This window comes from Acomys russatus, chromosome 12 (genome assembly GCF_903995435.1).
Source record: "Acomys russatus chromosome 12, mAcoRus1.1, whole genome shotgun sequence".
Taxonomy (NCBI): Eukaryota; Metazoa; Chordata; class Mammalia; order Rodentia; family Muridae; genus Acomys; species Acomys russatus.
This window is the reverse complement of record NC_067148.1, coordinates 43024168-43043619: the sequence shown is the minus strand read 5'-3', so window position 1 is coordinate 43043619 and position 19452 is coordinate 43024168. Positions and strand designations below refer to the sequence as shown.

Here is a 19452-nt window from a genome sequence, read left to right as displayed (position 1 = left end):
AGGTAGAGCAGAGTTTATACAACAAAGACAGGTATACAGGAAATCTTGAGTCAGTAATTAGCATTAGAATACACAGCAGCAGCCCAGTCCCTAACAGTGGAGCACACTGCTGGTACCCTAGGATGAGGGCTGCCTGTGGAGCTGTGGTGAGAAAAGAGAGAACCTGATGCCCTGATGCTCTCTTTCCTGTTGTGTGCTTAACTGTCCTCACATAGCATTTGGAAGGTGCTAGGCAGAGAAGCACAAAAGAAAAGAAAAAAAGAAAGAAAGAAATTATTTCCCACCCTCTGAAAAGGCTTTGGGTTCTCAGAGGCTCTAGAGTGCACTGAGAACTGCTACTCAAGTGGTGTCTGTGGTTGGAGATGGGAACTCATTGTCACTGTTTTCCACCTGTGACTCTGTACATCAGGCTTCTGTGCAGGTGGCTGGTACTGCCCCAAGTTACTGATTTTGAGTACCTAGTTCTCTGTCAGGGTGGCACTATGTTTACTAGTCCACTTAAGTGAGTGTATTAAGTACTCTTTTTGTTACCGTGATTAAAAATCATGGCCAAGGCAACTTATGGAAGAAAGAGTTTATTTGACTTACAGTTCAGGAGGGATCAGAGTCCGTCAGGCCAGCAAAACAAAGCAGCAAGTTTTGCAGGCATGGCAGCAGGAGCAGGAAGTTCAGGAAGTTGAGAATTAAACCACCTAACTGCATCCACACAGCAGAGAGAGTAACCTGGAAGCTGATCAGTTCTTTGAATCTCAAAGAGAGTTCCAAGTGACATCACTGCACCTCATACATCTCCCCAAACAATGCCAATAACAACTGGAAACCCAAGTGTTGAAATGCCTGAGACTATAGGGGACAATTCTCTTTCAAACCCAAAGTGAGGCTTTGGAGCCATTTGCCTCCTGCTTTGGGATCCTGTGTAGGTCATTGGTAAGTCTTGGGCTTTCTTTGGGCATTACAGCCATCTGCTTGGGACATCCTGGCCTTTTCTTTTGTGTGGTGCAGCTTGATACTGAGTAGTCTGTAGGGCCCTGTGGTAAAAATCTGGGCCTCCTCTAAAATCTTTCTCTAAAAGCATTTCATTTTTTTAGGTGAATGTTTGATCCAGTTGAGCCTTTAAAGAGTTTATTTTACCAAGAAGTTTATACACGACACGGATCATACAATGTGGGTATTCATCATTTGTAACTCTGATGTAGAGTGGCCATCAGCAGGAGGATCCATGGGGCTTGTGTGGAGAAAGGATGGCAGGCCTCAAGGATGCTGACAGGGCGTGTTGCCCTTGTTCGTCATCTTCATCATAACTTTCATCTTCTGATCTCCGGCACATTGGAAAGAACCATGCCTTCTGTGCAGCCCTGCCCGTCCCCTCCCCTTCCCTGCTCTTGTCTCTCTTGACAGGGGTTCTCTATGGGGTCCTGTCGTATCCTGGAACTTGCTCTATAGTCCAGGCTGGCCTCAAACTCACAGAGATCCTCCTGCCTTTGCCTCCAGAGTGGTGGGATCAAAGGTGTGCAGTATTACCTGTGCAGCCTCACTCAGCTTGTTCAGACTCAGCTTGTGGATTTGTGAAGTACTCCTTATTTTATTCCTGTTAGAACATGGTGACATGGGATTTTATTACTTTCAAGTATGGAGTCTATTACGAAAGTAAACTATAAATGTGTCCCAACAAATTATGGGGAAAACTCTGTACTCTCTTAGCGTGGGAGCTGTCTATCATAAAATGGCACACTTATAAAACATAATTGCTAACCCTTACAGCCCATATTTCATTTGCTGAGGACAAGAGGGCTTACCAAAATGCTTACTATGTAAGTAGGGAATCATACAGCCAGCAGTTTACATTTGCTTAAAATTTATTTCAATTTTAATCAATAAAATTTAGATTAAGCATTTAATCAAAACATTTATACCATTTCATATGCATTTATTATTTTTGATCATCCTGACTCAGGCCTTCCTTTGCTCTCTGGGTGTAATATGTACCTTCACCTCCTTTCTGTAAGGTTTGTTTCCAGGGGAGATGGCAGACTCTTGTGCACATGGAGAGTGTAGGAAGGTAGTTGCAAGAACTGTACTGTCAGCTCTTTACCCGCCACCTAGAGAACCAGGTAAAAGGTGCACACTGACAAGATAGGCAAGGGGGTATTGTTTTGGACTTCCATGGTGAAAGATGGTCTTTGAAGAGCTGAGCTCCATCTCCCAAGCTTTCATGAGGTCCAGCCTGTGTGAGAGCATGCAGCAACTAGAAGTGTTTGGGTTGTTCATTGTGGTCTTGCGGGTGCCTGTGTTCAAAGGATGAGGACAGTTACCAGCTCCTCACTCACTTCCTTTCTCTCCTGTACAGTTCCACACTGCTCTCTAGGATGTCCTAGGACAGTAGAGCAGCATTATCCACTTACAGATTTTATACTCATGGTGTTATCCACTATGACCCATGTGTGTCTGCCTGCTTCTGCTTAGCACTATAAGTGTGATCTGTCTGTGGCTATGAGAAGATACAGTTTTATTCTTGCTGCATAGTATTCTATGATGTGACCAACATTTGGAAGGTTTCCAGTTTGAGGATATACAGATAATGTTGATATGTCCCTGTTTTTTAATTTTATTTCTTTAGCCAGAGTCTCATGTAGTCTCAAGCTGAGGGATGGCTTTAAACTTCGAGTCTTCCTGCTTTTAGCTCCCCAGTGCCGGGTTTACAGGTGCACACCATCATACCCAGTTTCTACAGTGTTGGAGGTCAATCCAATCTGTGGCTTTGTTCATGCTAGGCTAGTAGTCTGTCAGCACTCCACTTCTCTGTCTTCATGGACATGACTGAAGAAGAGGCTGGGTCTGCCCTGGAATGCATTCGTGGGCCATGGGACTCATGCATGGTGGCTTACTTCCTATCACCCAGGAGTGTGTTTCCTGGGTGCTTGGGTCCTCCACACATGGAAGGTTGAGTGTGAGAGCTTTGGTCTTACCATGCCTAATACTCAGTGCTTCTTTGCTTAGACAGTTTAGACATTTTAATGAGTTAGTCCTGCCCTGTTTTGGTTTTAATTTTCGCTGTCCTGTTGTCATAGATGCAGAACACCTGTTTATGCGTTGATCAAATGCTTACAAACCTCTTTGTAAAGTTCCTATTCTTACCTGTTGCCCCACCCTCCCCCCTTTAATCAAGGTTGTCAGTTCTTCAGGCTTATAGGGAATTTTTTGTGAGTTTTGTGTGTCAGTCTTGTTGAATGTTTTGTAGCAGGTTGCTTCTCCTGCTGTGTGGCTGTATTTTCCCTCTTCTGATTAGTTTGAATAAATGGAAACTCTTAATTCCCTCCCCCCCTTTTTTTTAAACTATAGAAAATAGTGGTCTCTATGGTCTTTGGACTGGGTCGTTAACCCCTCTCCTGTTTTCATGATGGGTTGCTACATGGGTGATGACCTAAGCATTGTGTTTCGAAAAGACTGAAACCTTGGGACTTACAGTGGGATCTTGGCTATTATCAGATGACCTTGTTTGTATTGGTTTTAGTTTAGAATATTATGTTCTTTGGCTTGTCCTAACATTTAAATGTTAGTTTTATAATAAACCAGTATAATTGAGAGAGCAAGCCTTTCAGGTCCTTTGTGTTTCTTTGTAAAATTTAGTATTAATTTGTTAATTTACGGAAAAAGTCTTAATTTAAGTTTTTATTGTGATTGCATAGAATAACAGTTATTTGGGGAACATTGATGTGTGACCCATTGTTAGGTCTTTAAATCAATATACATAAAATATTCTTTTACTTATTTAAATCTTTTAATTTTACATATATATACTTATACTTTCCAAAAAAGTGTACAAATTTTACATCTTTTTGATAAATTTAGCTCTAGATATTTACTGATATCTGATGGTAACATAAATGTTACCTTTTCTCAGTGTTATGCTCTGTTGGCCCCCTGTGTATAAGAAACACTTAGGTATATCAACCCTCTTTGCAGACTTAAGTTAATTTTATCTATCTATCTATCTATCTATCTATCTATCTATCTATCTATCTATTGAGACCTTTCAGTTCTTCCCATGTCTTTTGCTCTGGCATTGATTGCTTGGCAGTGTTGAGAGTGGTGCTCTGCTCTTCCTCAGGCCTGCTATATTCTGTAGATGGTCTGCATTTGCTACTCTGTACTCTAGTCACTTTTTGCTTGATGGTGTCATTAACTGTCTGCTCCTCCTCCATCCACTGGGTGTGGTAAGGGACAGAACATGCCCTCTTTGCTCACACCTCTTTTTGGTAACTTCATAAAGATTTTAAAAGAAATTCTCTTAAAGATTAATAGCGTCTAAGATTTTTGCTCAATTGAAGTTTTTTTTTTTTTTTTTTTTTTTTTTTTTTTTACTTCTTATGAAGCCAAGCTAACTAGGATTTCAGAATTTCCAAGTTTGCAGGAGGGAAGAACCCAGGCAACCCTAGCTCATTAAGCCACAGTGCCACTCCTTCTGTACAGAGCCAGAGTAGAGTAGAGAAAGAGATGTCTTTGTCGACAGAGTAGAGTAGAGAAAGAGATGTCTTTGTCGACGTTTGTGCCTAGTGTCAGACTGCAGTTAGTAGGGTGGCCACGCCTGTCACTGTTGTCCTGAAGGTGCTTGTTAATCAGAATTGCACATCATCTTTGGCTCTTTGAGGCATGGTCTTTTCATTTGTGTGGTGCCTGGAGCACTTGGCCGGCGGGCCTGCACACTCACTGTCTCTGACCTACCTAAGTCTGGTCCCCCATATCTGTGTCAAATGGCTTGCACAGTGGACCTAGCTCCTCACTTTCCTCATTTCTAGTCATCCTTAATCCTCTGCCTCTGTGTCCAGGATTGTTGTTGGTTTTTTTTTTTTTTTCTTTTTTTTTTTTTTTTTCTTTTCTTTCTTTTCTCCTGGGGTCATGGTCCTAGGCCATGGCCCAGCCTGGCTCTGAAACAGTCTCCAGTGGTGCCAGGGAGTGACTATTTTGGCTGAGAAGGAACTCTAGAGGCTGGTGTGCGGTTAATGGAAGGCAGGCTCTCCAGCTCTAGAGGCAGTCCCCAGCCAGTTTGTGCTGTTGTAACAGCCTGTTGCAGACTCCACCAGATTTTGCCCTGGCCAGGACCATCGCCCTTACCTCTCTTGTAGAAGGGGAGACCTTCTGAAAGCCTTCTTGCTTATAATAGAACTCCGAGTACATGGTGCTGAAACCCATTTTCAACATGCCTTTGGCAGTGCATTAAAAACAAACAGCAGCAACAGCAGCAACCCAAGCCAGCAAATGGTTATAGTAGATAATAGGATTATAGAGGAACTCACCTGCAACACTTAGTTAGGTTTTAGGCGTCGGTCTTAGTATTTGAAAGAGGCAGTGTGGATGAAGCAAGATGGTAGAGTGCTCATGATTGTTGAAGTCTTTGCCTTGGGTTTGTTGCACTATTTGCTTTGGGTTTGTGTCAGATTCTACAACATAAAAGCTTTTCTTCAGCAAGAGAAGCCTATATGAACACTCTACAAGAGAAATTTAAAATTAGCTTTATAGATATTTTTGTACTGTATTTGCATTTTATTTTTATTCAGTTTTTGAGACAGGGTCTCAGTATGTAGCTCGGGCTGGCCTGGAAGTGGCTATGTAGACCAGACTGGCCTTGAACTCATGAAGCTCTGTCTCCATATGCCTCCTAAATTCTGGGATTAAAATTGAGCACCACCAGAATCAGCCATATATTTTTATTTCTCACTCTTCACATGTGAAAAAACAAACAGTGTAGACCCATCATAATAACATCAAAGGCAGCTCTCCTGCTGGGGCAAAGCCCCAGCTGGGAAGAGGGGCCTGGTGGGCAGAGTGCAGAGGACAGAAGCACAGTGGAGAATAGACGGTGCCGTCTCCTCAGCCTGTCATATGTAAGGCTTTTGAAACCACTTGTGAGTGTATGAGAACACCACCAGGAGATATGTTGTACACTGTAGGAGTCAGGTTTCTCAGTGTTGGAAAAAGGTTAAAAATGAGGAAAGGGTGACTAGGAGAAACCTTGCAGTGGTTGGCTTGGGACCTGAGGCTTCAGTGTGAACTTGATGTAAACAAATGCTCAACAAAAAAAGATGGAAAACTTGTCAGGAAAGCACAAGCAGCTGACTTAACGGAGTTCCAGTGGACAGAGCTGAAGCCACAGTAAGTTGATAACATTGGCTTTTTAGTTGCAGCACAGAAGAAATAAATGCGCACCCATCTCCATTAATGCAAGTGTCCAAGTGCAAAGGTAAAGAGCCCCTCTGTATTGAATTCTAGCTAGCGTCTGTCCAAGAGAAGGAAGCCAGGTGCTACTATCAAGCAGACCCTACAATGACAAGAGTCACGGATGTGCCTCCTTGATGGATTTGGGACCCAGAAGATGTGCCCCACTATGAGTGTCCTCACAAATAGCTGACATTTAGGTCTTTTAAGGCTCTTGTTAATACACTGTAAGCCCTTGGTGTAAAGTTGTCTACGATGTTCCCTTTTCTCCTTTACTCTCTATATGGTCTGTAGTTGATCTCTTGCTTTTACTAGTTTTTTTTAAAATAATTGATTTATTTTTGTTTTATGCATATTGGTGTTTCGACTGCATTTACATCTGTGTAAGGGTGTCAGCTCTCTGGAACAGAAGTTACAGACAGTTGTGAGCTGCTATGTCTGTGCTGGGAATTGAACCCCAGTCCTCTGGAAGAGCAGCAGGCAGTGGTCTTAACCACTGAGCCATCTCTTTAGTTGCCTCCTCTCTTTCTTGATGTTGTGAATTCTCAGTTTTCCTATCATCATCAATTAGGTGAAATTTTTGCCAGTCACATTCATTTCTCGCTTTCTTTCCCTCCTGTGTTCCCAATAGGGGCTCACTGTGTAGCCCCGGTTTGAGTTTGCTCTCTTCCTTCCAAGCCTCCTGAATGTCTGGATAACAGGTGTGCCCCACCATTTTTGGCCTTTTTTTTTTTTTTTTTTTTTCCATTGATTGATTTTTAGTCTTTGCTGTTGTCTTTTTGTTTATTTGTAGTTTAGTTTGTTCTTGTCTAATTTTTTTTTTAAAGTGAAGCCTATAGTCACTGAATTGAGAAGGGATTCAGTGCTAAGAATTTCCCTCTGGGCATTGCGTATTTTGATATTTTGTGTTTTCATTTTCGTTCATTTCAAAGTACTTTCCAATTTTCTTCATTCATGAAGTGTTGTTGTTGTTGTTTGTTTGTTTGTTTGTTTGAGACAGGGTTCCATGTAGCCCACACTCTTCATGTAGTTGAAGACGACCCTGAACTGCTGATTCTCCTGCCTCCACTTTTCAAATGTTGGCATTGCAGGTGTGTGGTCCACTGAAGTGCATTATTTAGTTTACACAGATTTTGGGTTTGTTTGTTTGTTTGTTTTGAGACAGGGTTTGTCAGATAGCCTTGGCTGCCCTGGATTCACTCTGTAGACTACTCTGGCCTTGAACTCACAAAGATCTGTTTGCCTCTATCTCCCAAGTGCTGGGATGAAAAGTGTGTGCCACCGCTGCCCAGGGTTTAAAAAATACCTTTCTGTTACTGATTTTTAACTTAATTTCAGTTTAGTAAAATAAATTGATTTCATGTGACTTGAGTCCTTTTAAGCTTAATGGTGCTTGTTTTATGGGCCTGAAAGTGTCTGTCTCAGAGTCTGCTCTGTGTGAAAGGACAGTGAACCTCACTGCTTTTGTACAGTGTTGGATTAAGTGTCACTGAGTGATGTGGGGTGTGTGTGTGCGTGTGTGTGCGTGTGTGCGCGTGCATTCTAGTATCCTGTTAGTTTTCTGTCTGCTGGTGTGAAGGTCCCTGGGAATAAGCATTGAGACTCTCAGCTGTAGATATGCCCAGTTTCCTCATGCTTTTCTTCCTTTTGCTTCTAGTGAAGCGTGGTTTTCATTTACTCTTCAACTTACTGATCTCTCTGCCATTAGGAACTGGGCCTCTCATCCTGTGTGATAATTGACTCTAACGTTTATTTTGTCGGATGCTAATGTCACCTTCACAGCTTGCTCTCTGTTAGTGTTTGCATGTTAGTTACTTTTATCATTGTTGTGACCAAATGCTTGACAGAGACAAGGAGGTGACATTGAGTTGGGCTTGTGCTTTCAGAGGGTTCAGCTGATCTGGTGGGGAGGGTGTGGAAGAGCAGGCCAGTCCTAGGAAGCATAGAAATGTGGGTCGCTGGAGTCTGGCTGCCTTTCCATTTCCCTTTTTCATTCTCTGGGTGTCTTAGTCTATGGGTGTCTTAGCCTATGGCGTGGTGCGTCCTCTACTCAAGATGGCAGTGCCTCCTAGGAAGGCCCCCACAGACACACAGATGTCTTTAGTTTATTTGTCATTTCACAGTCAAATGCAGCTCTGTGAAGGGATGTATTGTATAGTTTTGTCATCATTGCCATTATATGAATATTACACAGGCTAAGATGACCACAGTGTCACATGAGGAGACCACTGCTGTATTTGCTTTATGCAGTCTGTTGTTGACTTAAAAGTCATTATGTGGCATGTGCCTATACTGAAAGTGCTCTTATAGGTATCACGTTGCTGGGCCTCTGTTGCTTGGGGAGCATTGATATTACATAAAGTGAGTGACCTTCTCTGTCTCTAGACCATTTCCACTCTACTTCATGGTGGTTCTTTCTATCTGGTATAAAAAAAAAAAACTCGTATTAGCACATCTGACAAGCTGTACCCTTAGAGGAGTGTCCAGACAGTTTGATGAGGTCACAGATACAGGGGAGGGTAGTTGTCCTTGAGTCCCAAACTTACCGACATTTTCCTCTTCACCCTCTTACTTAAATTGTTGTCACTGTTTTTGATTCTTAAAATTCTGGATTTATTAGACTTTTTTTTGTTAGGACTATTTAGTGTCCTTTGTGAACTGTGGTAATTTTTCTTTATTGTGTATTTCTGTAGTGTATTGCTTATGGACTTCTTCTCCTAAGCCCTGATGTTTTTAGTGTTCGGTCTTGGCAAGTATCAGTCCTCCCCAGAACATTTGTAGTATGCCACAATAAAAACTTGTGGATTCTGTTAGAAGGGGCTCATCTCCATCAGTGGTGCTTAGAGAGCTTGCTGGAAGCCTTGTCTAGGAGCTACAACCCTGGGAAGTTGGCTTATCTTGTAGTAAGGGAAGGTGGGCTTGGGTGCATCTGGATCTGGATCTGGAGGTGTCCTTTGAGGATAAATAAACCATAATCACCATCTGGGGCCTGTGAACAGGTATTCTGGAATACCCAGGAACATACCTCAGAGCATGAGTCCTGTCTAAGTCAGAAGAAAGTGTTTTTAGAAGTTTGGCTAGACATAGCAAGAAATGAGGGTGTGTGGGGTAGGGCGTTCTGGAAGATGTTCAGGCTAAAGGAAGGTTTGCAAGGGAAGGAGTGGAGAACAACGTTGACAGTTTACTTAAGTGCCATCAGGATCACAATGAAGAAAACTGATAATGTGGAAGATCTCATCAATCGTGTGCAGAATGCACCAGAGAGGCCGCCTGGGAATGCAGAATAAACAACAGATGTGTCTGAGGCAAGAGGGGAGGGTCCAGCCACCAGCATAGACTCTCTCAAGCCAGAAGGAGCTGAATAAAAATAATCAAAGGTGACTGAGCATTTTTCCAGATCGGGAAGGTGGAGATGTATAAAAAGGTCTTGCTGTGAGCAAAATGATTCAAGGCACACATCTGACAATATTTTTAAATTTCTAGGCTAAAGAAAAGACATGGTAGCATGTAGGTAGCAGAAAATAACACCAGTAATACCCAGCCCTAAAAGTTACGTAGACAGGAACTCTGAGGAAGATGGCCTTAGGATATTTCATGGTGCCAAGGGAACAGTGTCACAGGCAGGGTTGGTGGCTGTGGCCTGAGACTTTCCTACTTAGCCAAGCTGTATGTGTGCAAGATGGATGCAAAGTTGCCTGAGAGTCACAGGGTCTGCAGAATTGTGCCACCTGTATTCCTTTAAGGAAGTGAGTGGTGTCCTAACTGAAAGGAATAAAAGTTCCGAACCTGAGGATAAGTCATGGTGTAATTAGGTGCAGAGCAGTTGATGTAAAAGACAAGGGTCACAGTGTTGTAGGCAGTAATGTAAAGCTGGAGACCACTTGAGCGCCCCACCTCTAGGGTCCAGTTCTTGACATGGTGAGCTGATTAGTTGCGAGCAGCTCAGGAAAAATTCCTGACTTGCTTAATAAAAAGAGTCATAGGCTGGGCTGTGGTAGTAGATGCCTTTACTTCCAGCACTCAGGAGACAGAGGCAGGGCAGTCTCTGAGTTCAGGCCAGTTTGGTCTGTATAGTGAGACATTCTCAAAAAACAAACAAGGATTTGTCACGTTCTTAAAGGAAGAGACAAAATAGACAGATGTCTCAGTAGGCACTGGTACCAGAATCAGTCAGCTAGTCTTAGGTTGGTATTCATTGGCTTGTCTCTGAAGTAAGTGGGTTGTGGAAGAGTCTGGTCAGGGCGAGAATCTTAAATCCATGGGCCTCACATTACCAGAGCTTTTGACAATGCCCTCAGAATTGCAGTGGTCCCAAATCTTGTATCTAGTGAGGATTTACCAAGTGATGTAGAGTGACCGGCAAAAGTGGCAGCCAGGGATCAGGATGCTCTCTGGGCAGTGGTTCCTATGTACAAAGGGCAGAAAAAGATAAGGGCAGCAGGGAGGATCTGAGTTTGGATGATACCAAGCACTTGCCTCTTGGGAGGGGCTACCCCAGGTGCCTTTCTGGTAGATTTCTTATAGAGTTGAGAAGATGCAGGTATAAAGATGGGAGTGTGGGGGATAATTTATGGCACTCTTAAGTGGGGAGCAGGATTTGAACAAAATTTTATGGTGACAGCGGTGTGCACCAGAATCTAAAAAAATGGGCGCTTCGCAATGAAAGGCAACGCAGGGCAGCGACATTTTTCCTGTTTATTTCACAGAATAGTGCAGCAGGGTTCTTCATCTCTCGCTGTCATGATTGGAGGTGCTACTAACATCTGTTAGGCAGAGGGCAGGGACACTGCTGGGTATCCTATCACGGGTGTAACAGCTCTACAGCCCAGCCACCAGACAACTACCCTATAATGTCAGGAGTGCAGTAGTGATGAGGAACATTGTTCACTTGTGTCTATTTGCTCACATGTGATTTGCCAAAAACCTCAGTGGTTCATGCTGATTGAAATGGTTTAGTATGAAATGCCCCCCCCCCCCCAAATTCCTGGGTTTATAAACAAAGAAAAGAATGAAAACTAGAGCCTATTTCCTTAGTTAGGTGGTGGTGTCCAGATTCAGTGTTCACAACCCAACTGAGGGCTCCTTTCTTTGACCACGCAGGTTCATCTCTGCAAGGCCAGGTGACAACTTCTGCTCTTCTTGTGGATTACTTGGTTTACAAGACGCTGCCAGTGAGACTTCGCGTTTACACAGCTGGAACCCGAGCCTCCTCAGTTTTGTACTTGCATGTGCTGGTGGAAGTTTGGCGCTTGTTGGAGCTACTGTTTACGTGGACATTGTGAGCCATTTTGAACTTAAGGCACTGACGCTGCTAGCAATGAGCTCCCAAAGCCATCCAGGTAAGACCTGCACCTTTGGTTTCTAGTGTTCTTCTTTACACGTGTATTGCTGCTGCCCCTCAGCCTGCTTGTTCCATTTTACGTTTTGCTTTCCTGTGGCAGGTTCTGTTGGCAGCATCAGCAAGTGCACAGGAACTGGGTTCTTGTCTTTTGGCTCAAAGGGCTGATGGAGACCTCCCAGGGATTCAGGGTACCCGCAAAAGGGAATTGTTCTCGAGTAAGTGATGCATAAATATCAGTAGGTAACTTGCAGAGTGAGATTCTCATCAGGACAAGTGAGGGGCAGTGCTGCTGTGATTGATGATGACCCTTTGTGGGGTGAAGCCTCACATAGGCATTCCAGTGTCTTAGTTTGCTTTCTTTGATGCCATATTAAGCGTTTCACAAGCCTTTGCGCTTCTCAGCAGCACTAGATGCGTTTGGAACTGCTGTGACAAAGGACTGGTGTAAGGTCACAGAGCAGTGAGGACAGAACAGGATTAGAAACTGCATGCTGGCCTTAGGAAGTAGCAAAGCATAAACCATGATAAATGTAGAGAGCCTTTCCTGACCCACCTTAAGGTGTGGGTCTCATATACCTTGGCTGTTTTGGGCTACTTCTAGTGCACTGTGTAGTCTCTAGAGCTTTAGGTGTCAGTGACTATCCTGGGTACACACAGGAGTCTGGACATACACTAGGATGGATGCTTGAGGCTCTGTCAGCCTGCCTCTGAGCCTGCTCCATCGAGTAGAGGCAGAGACATAGGGTCGAGGCCCTTTCCTCCAGGACTGCCTAAAGCAGAGTGGTCATTCGTCTTTGGGGCATCGTTGCCGTGTCTGAGAGCTTCAGAGGGCAGGGCGCCAGGGTTCGTTTAGGTAGAAGGGTTTTATTGACTCAGTTCATGTATTGATTGTTGTAAAGAAATGGTTTATGGTTGATTGCAGGAAAAAATTAAGCTGTGTAGACTGAAATGTCTACAGTAGATATTGGTATGTATGTCTCCCTCCTACTCTGCAGTGAGATGGAGGTGTGCATCTTCCCTGTCTGTGAACATGCAGTGATACATGTGTCCATATCTGTAAGTGAGGTTGTGTGTTAGATGTTTTCCATGTTAGTGTATTGTGAATGTTGTTGATGTCAGGGTGCACATATACCTGACATTCTTCTGACAGTTTGTCTTTATGTGGTTAGGGCAGTTCATGAGAACTCTAAGTTGACTTCACACAATTATTATGAGTATATTATGTACAGTACCGCGAGTATCCCTACTTCTGACACCTCTGAAAAGCTGGAGTCGGGCCAGCAGACACACAGGTTTAAGATGTCTTTGGGATGACTGTTTTGTTGTCTAATTGAACTTTCTGATTGCAGTGTGTAAGGGAGTGCAGTATCCTACCTTTTCACTACCTTGCCACCACGCACATTCAGTCCTGTTTTATCTCTGCTAGCATGTTGGAAAAAATGATGTTGTCTTTGCTGTTTAAACAATGTATATACTCTGTGACCTGATGCAGGTGCAATCAGATCTTGTACATGCTACCCAGGCATTTAAGGAAAAGTATGCTCTTTGTTATTTCATTGTTGGTCTAAAGAAGTATGAAAGTGTATCTTAGTACTGTATTGAAAATTCTCTCATACATATATGCATGGCCTGGTTATGTACAAGAGTATCTGTATTTTCTCTACATGTTACATATCTATTAACTCAGTTGAGTTTTAAGTAGAGGGTGGCCTCTACTCTTTGCTTGGTTTCTGAGAAAAAGTACAATTTTCTATTGCAGCTATAATTTTGGTGTAGTCTTTAACATTATTAATAATTTTTCTCTATATATTTCAGTGTTTCCCCCCAGTGCTTAATTAAAATGAATGACTATTCATTTGGTTAAAGAGCTCTCTTACCAGAGTACAGTGTTTATTTTATTCCATAAAATGCTTGCCTGTTTTTGGCTAATGGATCCTGTACTGTCTGCTTATCCTTGACTTTTCCTAGCCATCTTCTTCAGGCTTCAGCCTCATAAATGGGGACAGCTGGATTCAGTCATTGCCCTTGGTGTGGGGAACTTTACCTAGCGTTGTTAACTTATTTCTCCAACTGCCCTCCCTCCCATCCTGCCTCTTTCTCTTGTTGAGAAATAAGCTTGGGGCCTCTTGTATACCCCAGTGGCATGTTCCTCTAGCCCCTCTGCTTGTGTATCTGTCCTTGGGCTTCTGGGTGCCTCTTCCCTTTGTTTCAGGTTGTGTGTGTCTTCTCACAGTGCGTCAGGTAAAGCCGCCCTGTGTAGAGACCTTGCTTTTCTCACAGTGCTTGCATGTCTGTGGCTGGGCTGTTGGCTCAGGGCTGGAGCTTGCTGAGACTCCTGCCGCTCCAGCCCTCTGATCTTCTCCAGATTGTATTCTGCAGCCATATAACAGGTGCCCTCCACATGACAAGGCACAGCCCTGAGTAACCAAGGGGGAGCTGGCTGTGTGACTAGGTGATAGGCCCTTACTAGTGACACTTACATTCCTCTGTTGGTCCTGTGGTTTCAGGTGGGCCTTCTGGGCTTTTCCCATTGTTAGATATTGCTTTGAATTTCTTCCACAGTTTGTTATATTTTGAATGTAGTGGATTTCAGGAAGAAAGAGAATTAATAGTCAATTGACTGACTCATTGATTTTTAATATTGGGGATTGAACCTGAAGCCTTGCACAGATTAATTACAGCTTCTTCCACAGAGCTCCCCAACCTTCACTTTGCTGTCTGGAATAGGAAACTTCGGACTGTTGGGACAAAGCTAGGGAACCAGGATAGTCATACTGGTCCTTGTAACTGGCTCTCAGTTGTCTTGTCTTCCTTCCTCTGTGACCCCAGTGTGTTCTCTCTGGCCCTATGCCCTGGACTGCCTGGCTTACCCCCGCCTGCTCCTGTGTGGCCTGGCGCAGTGCTGGTGGCACATCAGGCCCTGGTGGAGTCCTGTGGCCTTTGAGTCCTCTCTCTCATTGGCAGGGCAGCTTGGCTTTGGCCTGGTGATGAAGTGGCCTTTTTATTTGCTGTGTATAACTCCTCTCTCCTCTGTTTTCCTTTAAACTCCCTGTGGTGCTGGGTGAGGCCTGCGTTATGATTTTATTGCTGTTCTTTCTGGACTTTGCTAGAGCCAGGCCCTGGCTCTCTGACGTAAAAGCCGCCTAGCTGTTGGGATTTATTGCTCTAAATAACTGTTTCCAGTGCTGTGAGCAGCCCGAGGAAAGGGCTTGGGTTGGTTCAGCTTGTGAGGACTCTGTGGAAAGAGGTTCTGACTGGTGCTGCTGGTCTCATTGTGCACTGAAGCCCTCACTGTTGGGATGTGCTGAGGCAGGCTGTGGTGAACTCAGCTCTTAGACCTCTGCCTGTGAGCCTGGTCCCCTGTAAATAGTGGTGTGAGAACTGATGTGCCCATGGTTTGCTGGAAGAACAAGCAGCCATTCTTTCTTTCCTGTCCTTTTCCCCTTCCAATAATTGCTCTTGTCATTCTTGGTGTTAAAGTGCACCTAGATACTGGTAGCTGGCAGGCTACCAGGAAGCCCTGATCACTCACTCACTCATTTGAAACTACCCTGTGTCTGCAGTGTATTTGAACTTCCTTGTTGGACGATCTCTGCATAGAGAAAGCAGGTATCCGCTAGGAGGCATCTGTGGTGACCCAGCTGATGGCCTCAGATAGGAGGCCCGCCAGGCAGAGCCAGAGTCCTTCTTTTTGCTTTTTAGCTATGCCTGAGTCTGTGCTAGTGTTGGGTTAGAAATAAAGTAGCCACTTTGAGGGGAGCATGTGTAATCCAAGATCAGTGCTTTAATTTGGGCCATTCTGTAGCTTAATAATATTCTTTCTGTCTGAAACATCACATGGAAGGAGCTAAAGGCTGTGTCAGCACAGCATGATGACTGGGGTTGTTCTTCAGGTCCCCAGGAAGAGGTCTTCTGCCCTGGGCTGTGTGGAGACCCTGAGATTCCTTCCATCTCTGTGCTCTAGGCCTCACTTTTTAATTTTTTTAAATTATTTTTTATTTTTATAAAGACAGGGCCTTACTGTGTAGGGCTAGCTGGTGGGGATCTCACTTATGTAGACCAGGCTGTCCTTGCATTCACAGGGACTTGCTTCTTGCCTCTAAGGTCTAGAATTAAAGGTGTATGCCTGATCCTAGCCTTCTCTTATATAGCCTTGCATCTTACTTACTTCAACCAGTTTGGCTGCCAGGGTTATTATATAGTAATGAAGATATTAATGGTAAAGGAACATTTTTATAGCTTTTACATTGTGCTTGGCAATGTGTATGTTCAGGAACACTGCACAGTAGAGTAGTAGAGAAGGAATTTTGTGGACTATGATGCATACAGATATGGATTCTGGGCAGCTGGTAGCAGGTGAGTTGTAGACTCTTGAGTGTGAGAGGCCTGGTGTAAGAGACCACCATAGACCATGGCTGATGTCAGGGGTAGCCAGCCATGAGGAGGCCTAGGAGTGTCAGGAAGGAGATAGCCTTATGAGCTCAGTCAGCCTGAGAGGAGCAGCTTCATGCAGCTCTGGAAGGCAACAGGAGGGGCACCGGGAAGTAACTGCTCTGAGGTATGGACAGCAGGGAGCAAGACTGAGCTAGCCAAAGTCACGGAGAATTGACCATTTCTTCTGCGTGTGCATCAGGTTCTCTGTAAGGATGAGAGGTGCCTCAGACAGTGGACCAGAGGTGGGTGGGAGTGTGCTAATCCTGGGCGTGCTTCAGCCTGCTTTCCAAAGGAAAGGCTTTCAGAATGCTTCATGTGCTTCCTGCTGCCTCCTGCCCAGCTCCTAGCTGGCATCTTCCCAGCCACCACCCCAGTAGCATGTGCAGCTCTCAAGTTGTCACCACCCTGGCTTCTCCATGCCGTGATTATCTGGGATCTTAATCAGTCAAGATTTGTTCTGGAAATCATGTAGACATAAGGACTTATTTTTCAACCTATTTTTTTTCAATCCTCAAATTGTGTTTTGTCTTTTAAAAATCACGACTACTCTGTCACTGGGAAGAGCTCAGAATATTCACTGTCAATGGTGTGCTGATGGTTTGTTTTGGCAATTTTCTGAAAATTCTTACACAGTTTGGGGAGCATTTGCATTTGTGTCCTTCTTTCAAAGCCCCCATTGTAGAAATGCAAATTTCTGAGTTCTGAGATGCTGAATGTTAGATGATTAATGATATTGAAATTTAAGAATGAACTCCTGGTATGTATTTGACACAGAAGACTCAATACTCGAATCATTAGGAACCATTGAGCACAGCTTGGTGCTGGAACAGAAAGGCCATAATTGCAGTGCCTGGCAGTGGGGGCAGGTCGTACGTGGACAGGTGTGCAATGCACACCGCCTCCAGAGCAGGTCCGCAGAAGGTCCAAAGCTGCTCCAGCTAAAGAACTGGCTCTGTTTAACCGTAGGTGTTTAAGACTTAGAGTGATCATAAATCAGCATTGATTACTTGCTTACTCCAAGTCAAACACTGCTGTGCTTTTGAGGGACCAGAATGAATAGCAAGTTCGTTCTGAAATGTGCTTTTCAGCCATTACATTTGTGGCGTGATAACCTTGTGAAGTGAGCTGGAACGCCATCGTTCCATCGTGTGGGTGAGAAAACCAGTATAGCCTGCCGTCAAATAACTGCCTAGGTTGAGATTGGGCAGTGCTTAGAGGCCAGCCAGGCACTGGAATCTATCACCCACACATGCTTCTTTGTGGACAGCAGAACTCTGGGTACTTAGGGCACAGATAAGTCTAGTCATCCTCTCTATGTGTGTGCGGCTTCCAGGCCAAGCAGGCAGGGGGACCTTGGGAATGGAGTGTTCTTGCCTTGAGAAGGAATAGGCAGATCATAGAAGCTCCCAGAAGCTCTGCATACATTTGAAGAAGATGTTTCCCCCCCAGAAGCTGAGTGTGAAGAGCAGGGCACGCTGGCTAGTAGAGAGGCAATGCTCAGAATGGAGGGAGAGAGACGTGTGGCCATGATCTCATCACCTCTATAGGGAGGCTCTGTCTGACCGTACTGCCCTTTGTTGTCCTCTCCCGCTACACACAGTGTTACATGGGTCTTGGCCATCCTGGCTCAACCATCCTGAAACTTCTGGTTTTTGCACTGTGTACATTGCATGTTAGGAATGTTTCAGACCTCTGAGCTCTCTTTGCTGGTCCTGGAAAGCTGAGTTGAAGGAGCTAACTGGTGTGCCTGGTGAACCATGTTAATTTGGAGGTTTGGTGAAAGTTAGTGCTTCCCCTCAGCACCTCTCTGCCTATTTCATGGGAACATAAGGAATGGGCACCCTGACAAATACTGCAATGATTAAAACAAAAATGAAGTGAGACGGTAGGCTCGCACTTTGCTGCTGTCAAGTGCTCTGAGCCGCTCAGGATCTACCTACCGCAAAGCACTGTTCAGCATTTCAGCCCTTCCTGGCCCTTGCTGTTCCTGTGAACTTGGAAAAGAAGTTGAGAAGCTTATTTACTTATAGGTGACGTTTGTGTGTTTTAAAAGTAAACTCTGTAGCTAATTTACATGTGTTGTTTTTTTTTAAACCGCATCAGATAGCATTTGTAAAGAACTAGGAAGTTGGTTAAAGTATCTTGGTGTCCTTATTTAGTGGTCATAACAGGATGAAATGGTTATGACATTCTCACAAGACCCAGATCAGCTCTTGACTCTGTATTTCCTTTAGATGGTGGGATTGGTTGTTGTCCAGATATGTCAGCCCTTAATGACCAAGATTGGGATGGGCAGGTATGTGTTCATGTCTGTGCAGGTGCATATGTGTGTGTGCACATGCATGTGTGTGCATGTTGAGGCCAGAGATCAACCTTGCGTCGTCCTCTGGTGCTGCCAACCTTGTTTTTTGAGGCAAGGTCTCTCACTGAGACCTGAGGCTTGCTGTTAACGGTAGGCTGCGTGGCCAGGGAATCGCAGGGATACTTTTGTCTCCACTTCCCCAGTGGTGGGATTACAAATGCATTCCACTATGCCCAGCTTTTACATGGATGTTTGCGCTTGAACTCATGTCCTCACGCTTGCACAGCACGGACTTTACTGACTGAGCTCTTTCCCAACTCCCTGATTTTTTGTTTTTGTTTGTTTGATTGTTTTGTTTTGTTTAAAGAATACTGCTCTTTGTATTCTGGTTGTTGAGGTCCTGTGACTCCATCCCTTCCTGCTGCTGCAATCAGTAAAGCCCCTTTGGTGATATGACTTAAACTCTACAGAAATTTGTGGTGATTTCTAGAGGCTAAGAGCAAGATATCAGTGACTGTCTGGTTAGGCTTCCTGGCCTGTGCATTGTCCCACCTGCTGCATTCCTTTGTGATGGCCCCAGGAGCCCCTCCCTATTGAAGGGCCCTCAATACCCTCTGGGTGTTGTCCTCACACTTGATCTCTTCCCTGTGGCTTCAGACTACAGAAATTTGTGGTGATTTCTGGAGGCTAAGAGCAAGATATCAGTGACTGTCTGGTTAGGCTTCCTGGCCTGTGCATTGTCCCACCTGCTGCATTCCTTTGTGATGGCCCCAGGAGCCCCTCCCTATTGAAGGGCCCTCAATACCCTCTGGGTGTTGTCCTCACACTTGATCTCTTCCCTGTGGCTTCACTTCTTAATGCTGCTACACTGGGTGGGGCGCACCAACATTTAGACCTTCCTAGACGGTGTTAGAGCTTCCCTTGGAAGAGCTGCAGGCTCCACTTTGATTAGTTTGTACTCACAGCTGGTGTACTCTTCTTGCATTCTCCCAGGAAATCTCTTGGAGAAAGTGGACTTTAATTAGAGCCTGTTTCTCAGTGGCTTGTTGACTCAAAAGACCTCACTATTGGCAGTATTGGTGTTCCGAGAAAACTGTGGGGTTACAGTTTATAATGCACACAGTCTTAAGAGCAAGCTAGGCTGCTTTTAGTGGAAGCCCCT

At 44.5% G+C, this 19452-nt stretch overlaps 1 protein-coding gene across 1 annotated transcript in view; it reads left to right on the top strand.

Annotated features, from left to right (window-relative positions):
• The first annotated feature begins 11186 nt into the window (after positions 1-11186).
• Hdac4 (histone deacetylase 4) overlaps positions 11187-19452 on the top strand; it is a 211594-nt gene continuing 203328 nt past the window's right edge. Inside the window, exon 1 of the mRNA XM_051154365.1 lies at positions 11187-11552. Coding sequence (XP_051010322.1) covers positions 11531-11552 — 22 coding nt within the window. The 5' untranslated portion in view covers positions 11187-11530. The remainder of the gene's footprint in view (positions 11553-19452) is intronic.